We start from the raw sequence: 15,848 nt of genomic DNA, 5'->3' as shown, positions 1-15,848 counted from the left end.
ATGTGGAAGTGGGGCACTCTATATATGATGCATTAGTATCCGGCAGTGGGGCACTCTATATATGGTGGATTAGTATCCGGCAGTGTGGCACTCTCTATATGGTGGATTAGTATGTGGCAGTGGGGCACTCTATATATGGCGGATTTAGTATCCGGCAGTGGGGCACTCTATATATGGTGGATTAGTATCCGGCAGTGGGGCACTCTTTATATAGTGGATTAGTATGTGGCAGTGGGGCACTCTATATATGGAGGATTGGTATCCGGCAGTGGGGCACTCTATATATGGAGGATTAGTATCCGGCAGTGGGGCCCTCTCTATATGGTAGATTAGTATCCGGCAGTGGAGTACTCTATATATGGTGGATTAGTATCCGACAGTGGGGCACTCTACATATGGAGGATTAGTATCCGGCAGTGGGGCACTCTATATATGGAGGATTAGTATCTGGCAGTGGGGCACTCCTATGTATGTAAAATTAGCACCCGGCAGTGGGGCACTCTATATATGGAGGATTAGTATCCGGCAGTGGGGCACTCTATATATGGAGGATTAGTATCCGGCAGTGGGGCCCTCTATATATGGTGGATTAGTATCCGGCAGTGGGGCACTCTATATATGGTGGATTAGTATCTGGCAGTGGTGCACTCAATATATGGTGGATTAGTATCCGGCACTGGGGCACTCTATATATGGTGGATTAGTATGTGGCAGTAGGGCACTCTATATATGGAGGATTATTATCTGGCAGTGGTGCACTCTATATATGGTGGATTAGTATCCGACAGTGGGGCACTCTATATATGGAGGATTAGTATCCGGAAGTGGGGCATTCTATATATGGAGGATTAGTATCTGGCAGTGGTGCACTCTATATATGGTGGATTAGTATCCGGCAGTGGGGCACTCTATATATGGAGGATTAGTATCCGGCAGTGGGGCACTCTATATATGGTGGATTAGTATACGGTAGTGGGGCACTCTATATAAGGAGGATTAGTATCTGGCAGTGGGGCACTCTATATATGTTAAATTAGCACCCGGCAGTAGGGCACTCTATATATGGTGGATTAGTATCTGGCAGTGGGGCACTCTATATATGGCGGATTAGTATCCGGCACTGGGGCACTCTATATATGGTGGATTAGTATGTGGCAGTAGAGTACTCTATATATGGAGGATTATTATCTGGCAGTGGTTCACTCTATATATGGTGGATGAGTATCCGGCAGAGGGGCACTCTATATATGGTGGATTAGTATCCAGCAATGGGGCAATCTATATATGGTGGATTAGTATCCGGCAGTGGGGCACTCTATATATGGTGGATTAGTATCCGGCAGTGGGGCACTCTATATATGGTGGATTAGTATCCGACAGTGGGGCACTTTATATATGGAGGATTAGTATCCAGCAGTGGGGCACTCTATATATGGAGGATTAGTATCTGGCAGTGGTGCACTCTATATATGGTGGATTAGTATCCGGCAGTGGGGCACTCTATATATATGGTAGATTAGTATCCGGCAGTGGGGCACTCTATATATGGAGGATTAGTATCCGGCAGTGGGGCACGCTATAATATGATGGAATAGTATCCGGCAGTGGGGCACTCTATATATGGAGGATTAGTATCTGGCAGTGGGGCACTCTATATATGGTGGATTAGTATGTGGCAGTAGGGCACTCTATATATGGAGGATTATTATCTGGCAGTGGTGCACTCTATATATGGTGGATTAGTATGTGGCAGTAGGGCACTCTATATATGGAGGATTATTATCTGGCAGTGGTGCACTCTATATATGGTGGATTAGTATCCGGCAGCGGGGCACTCTATATATGGTGGATTACTATCCAGCAATGGGGCAATCTATATATGGTGGATTAGTATCCGGCAGTGGGGCACTCTATATATGGTGGATTAGTATCCGGCAGTGGGGCACTCTATATATGGTGGATTAGTGTTATGATCTGCTACAGAGACTAAGGAAAGACAGGAGATCTGTCCCTACAATAGAACTAAACTAGATCCCTACGATGTAACGGGGAACCTGATCCTGCGATCAGACCCGCTAAAGTCCTCGGCTAGTCTGTACGAAGACCTATAGATGTGAGGGAGGGATCCCTACAAGAACTAGGGACTGGGATAAGTTGGACACCTCCTAGCAGAAATAGTAGCAGTCAAAGACAAACACACAACAAAAAGCATAGAGGTCAGAAGACCTAGCAAAACTAACAGAGAACGGCAACAGAGCACCAAGCTAGCTCAAGAGTAGTAAATACAATGAAGTCCAGCAAGGCCAGGAGGGCGGAGCCGGATTAAATAGGCAAAAATGGTCATGTGACCAGCAAACTTAAAAAAACCTAACAGGAGAGTTCTAACAGTACCCCCTCTTCTAAGAGGATCCTCCGGTTCCCCTAGGCCCAGGCTTACCAGGAAACCTCCTGTGAAACGCTCTGACAAGTCTGGAAGCAGAAACATCATCCGCCCTCACCCATGAGTTATCCTCAGGTCCGAAACCCTTCCAAGCGACGAGATACTGCAAACTCCCTCTATACCGTCTAGAATTTAGGATGCGGGAAATTTCATATTCCTCGTCCTCCACCACCGGAGGAACAGTGGCAGAGGCGTCACCATCCGACACATCAGCTTTTTTCAACAGAGAAACATGAAACACCGGGTTAATCTTCCAGGACGTAGGAACCTCCAACCTAACAGCAGATTGGTTAACTATCTGAAGCACCTTAAAGGGCCCTACGAACTTGGGACCCAATTTTTTAGAAGGAATCCTCAATCGCAGATTCTTAGAGGACAACCAAACCATGTCACCAACAGCAAACAAAACCTCTTGCCGTTTCCTATCAAAGTACCTCTTAGATTTTTTGTTAGCTTCCTGAAGATTACCACGCACATCCGTCCAAACTCTCTCCAAATCACCGGAAAAACTCTCCTCCTCAGGCACAGCCGAAACCAATTTGGAGAATGACCCAAAAGACGGATGTCTCCCAGAACAACAAAAAAAAGGCGAACACCCAGCAGAAGAGGATGTATGGTTGTTAAGAGCAAATTCAGCAAGTGGCAGAAACTCAGACCACCCCTCTTGATTGTCTGCCACAAAACAACGCAAGAACTGCTCAACATCCTGGTTCTTCCTTTCTGTCTGGCCATTAGACTCAGGATGATATCCGGATGAAAACGACAAATGAACTCCCAACCTGTCACAAAAGGCACGCCAAAAACGAGCCACGAACTGAGGTCACCTATCAGAAACAATGTCAGTAGGAACACCATGTAGTCTGACAATTTCCTTGACAAAGGCCTTAGCGAGTGTCTTAGCGCAAGGCAGTTTGATGAAGGGAACCAAGTGACACATCTTGCTAAAACGGTCCACGACCACCCAGATGACCGTGAAACCTTCAGAGGGGGGAAGGTCAGTAATAAAGTCCATAGCCAGATGTGTCCAAGGTGCACTAGGAACCTCCAGAGGGCAAAGTAACCCCGCAGCAGGAGCATGCGAAGACTTGGATCTTGCACACACAGTACATTGGCGCACCCACTTAATGACTTCCTTCTGCCATCCAGGCCACCAAAAACTGCGACTCACAAGTCTCTTGGTCTCAGAAATTCCTGGATGACCTGCCAACCGAGACTCATTACACTCAACAAACAAATCTCTCCTAAAGGTCCTAGGCACAAACAACCTCCCATGGGGAGTGTTAGATGGGGCATTCTCCTGAGCTTTAAGAATCTCATCCTCCAAAACGGAGTCCAAAGCAGCAATCACAACACCTTCTTGTAAAATGGTCTCCTCTTCCTCCTCAACACCGACCATGGGAGAAAAGCTGCGAGACAAAGCATCCGCTTTAACATTCTTGGTACCCGGGATGTAAGTAACGGAAAAATTAAACCGCGAGAAAAAAAGTGCCCACCTAGCCTGACGGGCATTCAAGCGCTTGGCAGCATCAAGATAGATCAGATTTTTATGATCAGTGAAAACCTGAATGGGAAATTTAGCACCTTCCAAGAGGTGACGCCAGTGTTCAAATGCGAGTTTAATCGCCAGCAATTCCCGATTACCAATATCGTAATTAAGTTCAGTCTCAGAAATTTTTTTTGAAAAAAAGGCACAGGGATGTACTCCATCCTTGTTTTCCTGAGACAACACCGCACCGACCCCCACCGAAGAAGCATCAACCTCAACCAAAAACGGCTTAGTCACATCAGGCTGCATAAGGATGGGAGCAGAGCTGAACCTCTCCTTTAGAAACACAAAAGCTTCAATGGCCTCCGTAGTCCACTGAACCGCATTAGCACCTTTCCTGGTGAGATAGGTCAGCGGTTTGACAATAATAGAAATTTTTTTTATGAATTTTCTGTAATAATTGGCGAAACCCAAAAACCTCTGTATCGATTTCAAACCAATAGGCCTAGGCCATTCCTGCACAGCTTGAACTTTAACCGGGTCCATCTCAAAACCTTTACTGGAGATAATGTAACCCAAAAAACTAATTCTCTGTACAGCGAACTCACATTTCTCCAGCTTAGCAAAAAGCGAATTGTCCATTAATAACTGTAATACCTCACGTACGCTCCGCCAATGAGACTCCAGATCAGGCGAATAAATCAGAATGTCATCCAAATACACAACCACATTTTTGCCGATTAAAGGTCTAAGGATGTCATTAATAAGATTCTGAAAAAATGCTGGAGCATTGGTGAGACCAAAAGGCATAACCAGGTTCTCAAAATGACCCACTGGAGTGTTAAAAGCAGTCTTCCATTCATCACCCTCCTTCATGCACAACAAATTGTATGCCCCCCGGAGATCAATTTTAGAGAACCACTTGGCCCCCACTAACTGGTTAAATAAATCAGGAATCAATGGCAGTGGGTAAGGATTGCGTACAGTAATTTTATTAATCTCACGAAAGTCCAGACAAGGACGTAAACCGCCGTCCTTTTTTTTTACAAAAAAAAATCCAACAGCCACAGGAGACTTGGAAGGCCTAATGTGACCGGCGGCCAAGCTTGTCTGTATGTATTCCTCCAAAGCCTTTCTCTCAGGAATAGTAAGATTAAATAAACGACTTTTAGGAAGAGTCGCTCCAGGGACAAATTCAATGGTACAATCATAGTCTCTATGGGGAGGCAAAATTTGTGACTCCTCCTCAGAAAAAACTCTCCAAAAATCCTGAATAGGTACAGGTAATTCCCCTTTTTCCACAGCAGCAATGCGCCCGTTACAACACTTGTCATAACACTTAGGGCTCCAGGACTTAATTTCATTGGTAGACCAATCCAGTACAGGATTGTGCAATTTTAACCAGGGTAACCCCAATATTACTGGAGAAGGCAAATTATCCAATACCACCAAATCCAAATTCTCTTGATGAATACCATTAATAGTGAGGGGAAATTCACAGACCTTGTGAGTAACACTCTTCAAGGGAGAGCCATCAACAGAAACCACAGCAATAGGGGATGACAAAGTTTTAGGTTCTAATCTAAGTTTTTCCAAGAATCCCCCATCAATCACATTCAGAGTAGAACCACAATCCACAAATACCCGAAATTCAATTAATTCATCCTGAGCAGCAGTAGTGGCAGATAGGAATACTCCCTTAGAATTTAAACAGGCAATACGGGCATGACTGACCATTTTTTTTTCTTTCTTCATACGAAGCACACAGTTCTTAATAAAATGACCAGAATTTCCGCAATAGAAGCACAAGCCTTCAGAAAGCCTGCGGTCTTTTTCCTGAGAGCGGGGTGCCATTGCCCGAATCTCCATCGGCTCTCCATTGTCAGCACAGACCCTCTCAGGACTCGGAGCTGACATAGCAGAGGATTTGCTCTCATTAACCCTTGCACGCAGTCTCCTGTCCACCCGTATAGCTAATTGCATTGCCTCCTGCAAGTTTCCAGGTGTGGGATAAGCAATCAGTAAATCCTTAACCCTTTCACCTAGCCCTGCAAGAAACAAGCTTTTCAAAGCTGAATCGTTCCACCCCACCTGGGCAGACCACCGACGGAAGTGAGAACAATATTTTTCCACATTACCCGATCCCTGCCTCAAACGTCTTAATTCAGACTCAGCAGATGAGACACGATCAGGATCATCGTACAACAAACCCAAAGCAGAAAAAAAACTATCCACTGATCTAAAGCACGGATCACTAGGTTGGAGAGAGAAGGCCCATCCCTGAGGATCTTTGCGCAAAAGTGACATTATGAACCCTATGCGCTGTGATTCATCACCAGAGGATCCGGGTCTCAAACGAAAATACAATAAACAAGCATTTTTAAAAGAAAAAAAATCTTGTTGTTCGCCAAAAAATAGATCAGACAGACGTACCTTTGGTTCCACAAAATGTGCTCCAGAACAGCTACTCACGTGTTGTTGGAGCTTGGCCACCTCCAGAGAGAGTCCCTGCAAGCGTTGAGCCAAATCTTGAACCGAGACCATGATGGAAAACTGGAGGTCTTTCCTTAGAGAAAATTTTTTTTTTTTTTCTTTTAGGGCTGGACTTACTGTTATAATCTGCTACAGAGACTAAGGAAAAACAGGAGATCTGTCCCTACAATAGAACTAAACTAGATCCCTACGATGTAACGGGGAACCTGATCCTGCGATCAGACCCGCTAAAGTCCTCGGCTAGTCTGTACGAAGACCTATAGATGTGAGGGAGGGATCCCTACAAGAACTAGGGACTGGGATAAGTTGGACACCTCCTAGCAGAAATAGTAGCAGTCAAAGACAAACACACAACAAAAAGCATAGAGGTCAGAAGACCTAGCAAAACTAACAGAGAACGGCAACAGAGCACCAAGCTAGCTCAAGATTAGTAAATACAATGAAGTCCAGCAAGGCCAGGAGGGTGGAGCCGGATTAAATAGGCAAAAATGGTCATGTGACCAGCAAACTAAAAAAAAACTAACAGGAGAGTTCTAACAATTAGTATCCGACAGTGGGGCACTTTATATATGGAGGATTAGTATCCAGCAGTGGGGCACTCTATATATGGTGGATTAGTATCTGGCAAGGGGGCACTCTATATATGGCGGATTAGTATCCGGCAGTGGGGCACTCTATATATATGGTAGATTAGTATCCGGCAGTGGGGCACTCTATATATGGAGGATTAGTATCCAGCAGTGGGGCACGCTATAATATGATGGATTAGTATCCGGTAGTGGGGCACTCTATATATGGAGGATTAGTATCTGGCAGTGGGGCACTCCTATATATGTAAAATTAGCACCCGGCAGTGGGGCACTCTATATATGGTGGATTAGTATCTGACAGTGGGGCACTCTATATATGGCAGATTATTTTCCGGCACTGGGGCACTCTATATATGGTGGATTAGTATCCGACAGTGGGGCACTCTATATATGGAGGATTAGTATCTGACAGTGGTGCACTCTATATATTGTGGATTAGTATCTGACAGTGGTGCACTCTATATATTGTGGATTAGTATCCGGCAGTGGGGCACTCTATATATATGATGGATTAGTATCCGGCAGTGGGGCACTCTATATATGGAGGATTAGTATCTGGCAGTGGGGCACTCTATATATGTTAAATTAGCACCCGGCAGTGGGGCACTCTATATATGGCGGATTATTATCCGGCACTGGGGCACTCTATACATGGTGGATTAGTATCCGGCAGTGGGGCACTCTATATATGGTGGATTAGTATCCGGCAGTGGGGCACTCTGTATATGGTGGATTAGTATCCGACAGTGGGGCACTTTATATATGGAGGATTAGTATCCAGCAGTGGGGCACTCTATATATGGAGGATTAGTATCTGGCAGTGGTGCACTCTATATATGGAGGATTAGTATCTGGCAGTGGGGCACGCTATAATATGATGGATTAGTATCCGGCAGTGGGGCACTCTATATATGGAGGATTAGTATCTGGCAGTGGGGCACTCTATATATGTTAAATTAGCACCCGGCAGTGGGACACTCTATATATGGAGGATTATTATCCGGCACTGGGGCACTCTATATATGGTGGATTAGTATGTGGAAGTGGGGCACTCTATATATGATGCATTAGTATCCGGCAGTGGGGCACTGTATATATGGTGGATTAGTATCCGGCAGTGTGGCACTCTCTATATGGTGGATTAGTATGTGGCAGTGGGGCACTCTATATATGGCGGATTTAGTATCCGGCAGTGGGGCACTCTATATATGGTGGATTAGTATCCGGCAGTGGGGCACTCTTTATATAGTGGATTAGTATGTGGCAGTGGGGCACTCTATATATGGAGGATTGGTATCCGGCAGTGGGGCACTCTATATATGGAGGATTAGTATCCGGCAGTGGGGCCCTCTCTATATGGTAGATTAGTATCCGGCAGTGGAGTACTCTATATATGGTGGATTAGTATCCGACAGTGGGGCACTCTACATATGGAGGATTAGTATCCGGCAGTGGGGCACTCTATATATGGAGGATTAGTATCTGGCAGTGGGGCACTCCTATGTATGTAAAATTAGCACCCGGCAGTGGGGCACTCTATATATGGAGGATTAGTATCCGGCAGTGGGGCACTCTATATATGGAGGATTAGTATCCGGCAGTGGGGCCCTCTATATATGGTGGATTAGTATCCGGCAGTGGGGCACTCTATATATGGTGGATTAGTATCTGGCAGTGGTGCACTCAATATATGGTGGATTAGTATCCGGCACTGGGGCACTCTATATATGGTGGATTAGTATGTGGCAGTAGGGCACTCTATATATGGAGGATTATTATCTGGCAGTGGTGCACTCTATATATGGTGGATTAGTATCCGACAGTGGGGCACTCTATATATGGAGGATTAGTATCTGGCAGTGGTGCACTCTATATATGGTGGATTAGTATCCGGCAGTGGGGCACTCTATATATGGAGGATTAGTATCTGGCAGTGGTGCACTCTATATATGGAGGATTAGTATCCGGCAGTGGGGCACTCTATATATGGTGGATTAGTATCCGGCAGTGGGGCACTCTATATATGGTGGATTAGTATCCGGCAGTGGGGCACTCTATATATGGAGGATTAGTTTCTGGCAGTGGGGCACTCTATATATGTTAAATTAGCACCCGGCAGTTGGGCAATCTATATATGGCGGATTAGTATCTGACAGTGGGGCACTCTATATATGGCGGATTAGTATCCGGCACTGGGGCACTCTATATATGGTGGATTAGTATGTGGAAGTGGGGCATTCTATATATGATGGATTAGTATCCGGCAGTGGGGCACTCTATGTATGGTGGATTAGTATCCGACAGTGGGGCACTCTATATATGGAGGATTAGTATCTGGCAGTGGTGCACTCTATATATGGTGGATTAGTATCCGGCAGTGGGGCACTCTATATATGGAGGATTAGTATCTGGCAGTGGTGCACTCTATATATGGAGGATTATTATCTGGCAGTGGTGCACTCTATATATGGTGGATTAGTATCCGACAGTGGGGCACTCTATATATGGAGGATTAGTATCTGGCAGTGGTGCACTCTATATATGGTGGATTAGTATCCGGCAGTGGGGCACTCTATATATGGAGGATTAGTATCTGGCAGTGGTGCACTCTATATATGGAGGATTAGTATCCGGCAGTTGGGCACTCTATATATGGAGGATTAGTATCTGGCAGTGGTGCACTCTATATATGGTGGATTAGTATCCGGCAGTGGGGCACTCTATATATGGTGGATTAGTATCCGGCAGTGGGGCACTCTATATATGGTGGATTAGTATCCGGCAGTGGGGCCCTCTATATATGGAGGATTAGTTTCTGGCAGTGGGGCACTCTATATATGTTAAATTAGCACCCGGCAGTGGGGCAATCTATATATGGCGGATTAGTATCTGACAGTGGGGCACTCTATATATGGCGGATTAGTATCCGGCACTGGGGCACTCTATATATGGTGGATTAGTATGTGGAAGTGGGGCATTCTATATATGATGGATTAGTATCCGGCAGTGGGGCACTCTATGTATGGTGGATTAGTATGTGGCAGTGGGGCACTCTATATATAGAGGATTAGCATCCGGCAGTGGGGCACTCTATATATGGAGTATTAGTATCCGGCAGTGGGCCCCTCTATATATGGTAGATTAGTATCCGGCAGTGGGGCCTTCTATATATGGTGGATTAGTATCCGACAGTGGGGCACTCTATATATGGAGGATTAGTATCCGGCAGTGGGGCACTCTATATATGGTGGATTAGTATCCAGCAGTGGGGCACTCTATATATGGTGGATTAGTATCCGGCAGTCGGGCACTCTATATATGGAGGATTAGTATCCGGCAGTGGGGCACTCTATATATGGTGGATTAGTATCCGGCAGTGGGGCACTCTATATATGGTGGATTAGTATCCGGCAGTAGGGCACTCTATATATGTTAAATTAGCACCCGGCAGTGGGGCACTCTATATATGGTGGATTAGCATCCGGCAGTGGGGCACTCTATATATGGTGGATTAGTATCTGGCAGTGGGGCACTCTATATATGGTGGATTAGTATCCGACAGTGGGGCACTCTATATATGGTGGATTAGCATCCAGCAGTGGGGCACTCTATATATGGTGGATTAGCATCCAGCAGTGGGGCACTCTATATATGGTGGATTAGTATCTGGCAGTGGGGCACTCTATATATGGTGGATTATTATCTGGCTCTGGGGCACTCTATATATGGCGGATTAGTATGTGGAAGTGGGGCACTCTATATATGGCGGATTAGTATGTGGAAGTGGGGCACTCTATATATGGTGGATTAGTATGTGGCAGTGGGGCACTCTATATATGGTGGATTAGTATGTGGCAGTGGGGCACTCTATATATGGTGGATTAGTATGTGGCAGTGGGGCACTCTGTATATGGAGGATTAGTATCCGGCAGTGCAGCACTCTATATATGGTGGATTAGTATCCGGCTGTGGGGCACTCTATATATGGCGGATTAGTATCCGGCAGTGGGGCACTCTGTATATGGAGGATTAGTATCCGGCAGTGGGGCACTCTATATATGGCGGATTAGTATCCGGCAGTGGGGCACTCTATATATGGTGGATTAGTATCCGGCAGTGGGGCACTCTATATATGGTGGATTAGTATCCGGCAGTGGGCCACTCTGTAGATGGTAAATTGGCACCCGGCAGTGGGGCACTCTATATATGGTGGATTAGTATCCGGCAGTGGGGCACTCTATATATGGTGGATTAGTATCCAGCAGTGGGCCACTCTATAGATGGTAAATTAGCACCCGGCAATGGAGCACTCTATATATGGTGGATTAGTATCCGGCAGTGGGGCACTCTATATATGTTGGATTAGTATCTGGCAGTGGTGCACTCTATATTTGGTGGATTAGTATCCCGCAGTGGGGCACTCTATATATGGTGGATTAGTATCCGGCAGTGGGGCACTCTATATATGGTGGATTAGTATCCGGCAGTGGGGCACTCTATATATGGTGGATTAGTATCCGGCAGTGGTGCACTCTATATATGGTGGATTAGTATCCAGCAGTGGGGCACTCTATATATGGTGGATTAGTATCTGGCAGTGGTGCACTCTATATTTGGTGGATTAGTATCCCGCAGTGGGGCACTGTATATATGGTGGATTAGTATCCGGCAGTGGGGCACTCTATATATGGTGGATTAGTATCCGGCAGTGGGCCACTCTATAGATGGTAAATTAGCAACCGGCAATGGAGCACTCTATATATGGTGGATTAGTATCCGGCAGTGGGGCACTCTATATATGGTGGATTAGTATCTGGCAGTGGTGCACTCTATATTTGGTGGATTAGTATCTGGCAGTGGTGCACTCTATATATGGTGGATTAGTATCCGGCAGTGGGGCACTCTATATATGGTGGATTAGTATCCGGCAGTGGGGCACTCTATATATGGTGGATTAGTATCCGGCAGTGGTGCACTCTATATATGGTGGATTAGTATCCAGCAGTGGGGCACTCTATATATGGTGGATTAGTATCTGGCAGTGGTGCACTCTATATTTGGTGGATTAGTATCCGGCAGTGGGGCACTCTATATATGGTGGATTAGTATCCGGCAGTGGGGCACTCTATATATGGTGGATTAGTATCCGGCAGTGGGGCACTCTATATATGGTGGATTAGTATCCGGCAGTGGTGCACTCTATATATGGTGGATTAGTATCCGGCAGTGGTGCACTCTATATATGGTGGATTAGTATCCGAAGTGGCGCAGCTTTGTGTCAGATGATGGATATGTTATTCATAAACCTACTGAGACGCAGTAGCTCGATCTCCTCCTAGATCTACCATGTAGCCCCCTCCGCGGTATGTGGTCACTCGACCCCATGTTGGGTGACTTCTCAGTTTGTCCTGGCTCCTGTAGATCCATGCAGAGTTGGAATCAGATGTATTGCCGACAGCAGAGATATTCCACTTCTCGCCATACGGCTCCATATCTTCTGCGTCCAGAGTATAAGGAGCCCGACAGTGTTCAATCATGATCTGTAGAGCATGAGCTACAGGGCAGGAATCCTTCTGGACTCGAACTTGTCGGATTCTCGCGCTGCCAACAAGTTTTGAGTTGCCGTCTGTTATGAAGCCTGTTTTATAGTAAAAAAAATATAATAAATTGGTTCATGTTTTCAAGTATTTAAGTTATCACATGAGGCCTTATATCCGGACCTTCATTTATAAGCTTACACGGTTGTGCATCAACACTCCATTTATATCTATGGGAAGGTGGTAGCCAATTGCTGTACTGGCTGTTGCTCCATCATAGACATGAAGAAGACATACAACCGGGCTCCGGAGCAGCATCTGCTGATTATTAGGCCCGGTGTGATACTGACTACGGAATCTAAGGGGTTAAATGGCTGCTATCAATGCTAGCACCGATCGCGGCTGTTGTTGGGACCCTTCTCTCAAAATATGTGGATTATCAAAAGTGTATATATAAGTAACCCCATAGATTACTGTCATGATGATCACAACTGATGTGATGTGTTAATGGTCAATTGTTGGATTTTGGATAGCCTTTTTAAAATGCCCTTTAGATTGTATTAAAGGGGTTGTCCAGCACTGGGCTACAAGTCTGCAGTCACTCTATGTGACTGCACACTGGTGAATGCACTGCACGCTGTGAGGATTCTCTGGCCCAGGAACAAGCAGTCATGTCACTGCAAGTATGCGATTTACATACTTCTGGCCACATTCCAACTAGACGTGTCCGGCCTTGCTCAATACACTTGCATTGAGAGAGGCTGCATATGTTTAGTCTGCATGTGACCGCATGTAGACAAATCCCTTACGTATGGTCCTGGCACTGGAGAATCCTCACATCGCGCACTGTGCCAAACGCTTCCTATAATGAATCCTACCAACCTGGAAACGTTCCATATAGATTATTGATGAAGGTGGTGTTGGCCCAGGTAAAAAAATCTTGGTAGCTACAAACTTTCTCCAGTCCATCAGTGAAGCTGCTCTCAATGTGCTTATTGAGGTGGTAGGAGTTTGGATCTCTCTGCCCGTACGCCACGAGAAGAAGCATCCAGAGAAACCCCAAGTACGCTGCAAGACACAAGTCAGAGGCTGAATTCTGAGTCCTTTCTAATATACAACAGATAAATAGCATAAATCAGATTAATTTTGTATAAATTTAGAGCTACATTCTCACATCTGTTTTTGTTTTTCAATCAATTTTTTTTTTCATCCATTTTTTCAAAACTAGCTTGTTACTTCTTTTTTTTATCAAAAGACACTTAGGAATGGATCGGTGAAAAACGGATGGAAAACACACGTAAAATGCATGTATTCTGTTTTTCATCCGCATTTCACGGATCCATATAGATAGCAACGTCCGAGTCTGATCTGTAAAAACGAATGAGAATAGGACGTGCGCTGAGTACAATGGAAGGGACATAGATCCTTCATAAATAGGGAGGTGTGAATGATTCAGTTAAAATTCTAGGAGTCAATGTGTGAGAAAAACGCATGTGTGAACGTGGCTGTAACCAAACACTTCCATTTTCTGTTTTTGCATGTTTTCAGGAAATTTTACAAATGAGTCTAAAGGTCCCTATACACATTAGTCTAAAGGTCCCTATACACATTAGTCTAAAGGTCCCTATACACATTAGTCTAAAGGTCCCTATACACATTAGTCTAAAGGTCCCTATACACATTAGTCTAAAGGTCCCTATACACATTAGTCTAAAGGTCCCTATACACATTAGTCTAAAGGTCCCTATACACATTAGTCTAAAGGTCCCTATACACATTAGTCTAAAGGTCCCTATACACATTAGTCTAATGGTCCCCATACACATTAGCCTAAAGGTCCCTATACACATTAGTCTAAAGGTCCCTATACACATTAGTCTAAAGGTCCCCATACACATTAGCCTAAAGGTTCTTTTACACATTAGTCTAAAGGTCCCTATACACATTAGTCTAAAGGTCCCTATACACATTAGTCTAAAGGTCCCCATACACATTAGCCTAAAGGTTCTTTTACACATTAGTCTAAAGGTCCCCATACACATTAGTCTAAAGGTCCCCATATACATTAGCCTAAAGGTCACCATACACATTAGCCTAAAGGTCCTTTTACACATTAGTCTAAAGGACCTCATACACATTAGTCTAAAGGTCCCCATACACATAGATGGCTGTTTGACCAACAGCCATCTCTCCCATACACAGCAGTGCTTGTTCGGCAGACATGCCCGATCGACATCTTCCCTGACAATCAGTCTGCCTGCACCCCCATACATGTCGGCAGAACCCTTAGATATCGATGGCTTTGGACGACATTAGTCTGATGTGTAAGGAGACCTTAAGGCCATTCTCACATTTAACTTGTGCTCTACACTCGTGGTTTTCGTCTCATTCTCCGAAACACAGTTTTCTGTCTGAACCCACAACAGGAGCCATTCAGTTTAATGGGTCAAAAAGAGTCCATCTTGCCTCTATTCAATCAGTGTCTGTTTTTTTAGGTGGACTGTGGTCTACTATGCCTTTGTGTCCACCTAAAAAACATGGACACCCACCAAATGGATCCTAGAGTGTCCCATTACACTGAATGGCTCCATAATTTCCAACTGAGACATTGATGCAGTATAAATGTGAACTAGGCCCAAGGTGTGTTCCTGGTCTGAGTAACTAATATCTGGAGCTTCAGAGATCCTTTTCCAGAATCATATTGACTATTCACATAATAAACTCATCAGCTAGCAGCTTGTAGGAGAAGTAGTAATGAGGGTCAGACAGGTCTCATTACACATCTTCTTGTCCAAGGAATAGGAGAGTGACTTGATCCGATTTTGGTTTCCCAGCCCCAGATATTAGAACGGATGTTGTAATATATTATATTGAGCAAAGAAGGGAGAAGATGATGGCAGTAGATTTTGTCTTAGGGGCCGTGGCATTTTCTGGGTAGTACTTTCTAAGAGGGATTAGACATTAGTGGTATATCCTAGCGATATTCTACCAATGTCTTAGGTGACACATAGTACCTGCAATCCTGGCGTCTGTCGGACGCTTACCTAGTATTTCCCGTATTAGAGCAAACACCTTTTGCTCCTTTATATACATATTCTTCATTCTTGAGACGTCGGTAGGAGGAGGAGGTTGGTATATGTTACTGTCTCTGTGGGATTCGAGTAAAAGGTTTGGATCTCCTGTGGGAATATGAATCAATAATTTAAAACTTCTTCATTCTGATTATTGATAGCTAAAGTAAAAAGTGAAAGCTATATTTTATAAAAGCTCTGCATTATTTGTAAGGATCGGAACATGCGGTC

At 44.8% G+C, this 15,848-nt stretch overlaps 1 protein-coding gene across 1 annotated transcript in view; it reads right to left on the bottom strand.

Annotated features, from left to right (window-relative positions):
- Positions 1–15,848, bottom strand: part of LOC141174274 (polycystin-1-like protein 2) — an 88,040-nt gene that overhangs the window by 20,763 nt on the left and 51,429 nt on the right. The window contains exons 34-36 of the mRNA XM_073659121.1: positions 15,591–15,725; positions 13,429–13,614; positions 12,320–12,647 (exon numbers count right to left, since the gene is read on the bottom strand). Of these exons, the coding sequence (XP_073515222.1) occupies positions 12,320–12,647; positions 13,429–13,614; positions 15,591–15,725 (649 nt within the window). The remainder of the gene's footprint in view (positions 1–12,319; positions 12,648–13,428; positions 13,615–15,590; positions 15,726–15,848) is intronic.

The sequence above is a fragment of the Phyllobates terribilis genome, unplaced genomic scaffold, assembly GCF_046119375.1.
Source record: "Phyllobates terribilis strain yellow unplaced genomic scaffold, ASM4611937v1 Scaffold_13__5_contigs__length_258822181, whole genome shotgun sequence".
NCBI lineage: Eukaryota > Metazoa > Chordata > Amphibia > Anura > Dendrobatidae > Phyllobates > Phyllobates terribilis.
Note: the sequence above shows the minus strand (reverse complement) of the source record. Positions and strands in the feature narration are given on the sequence as shown.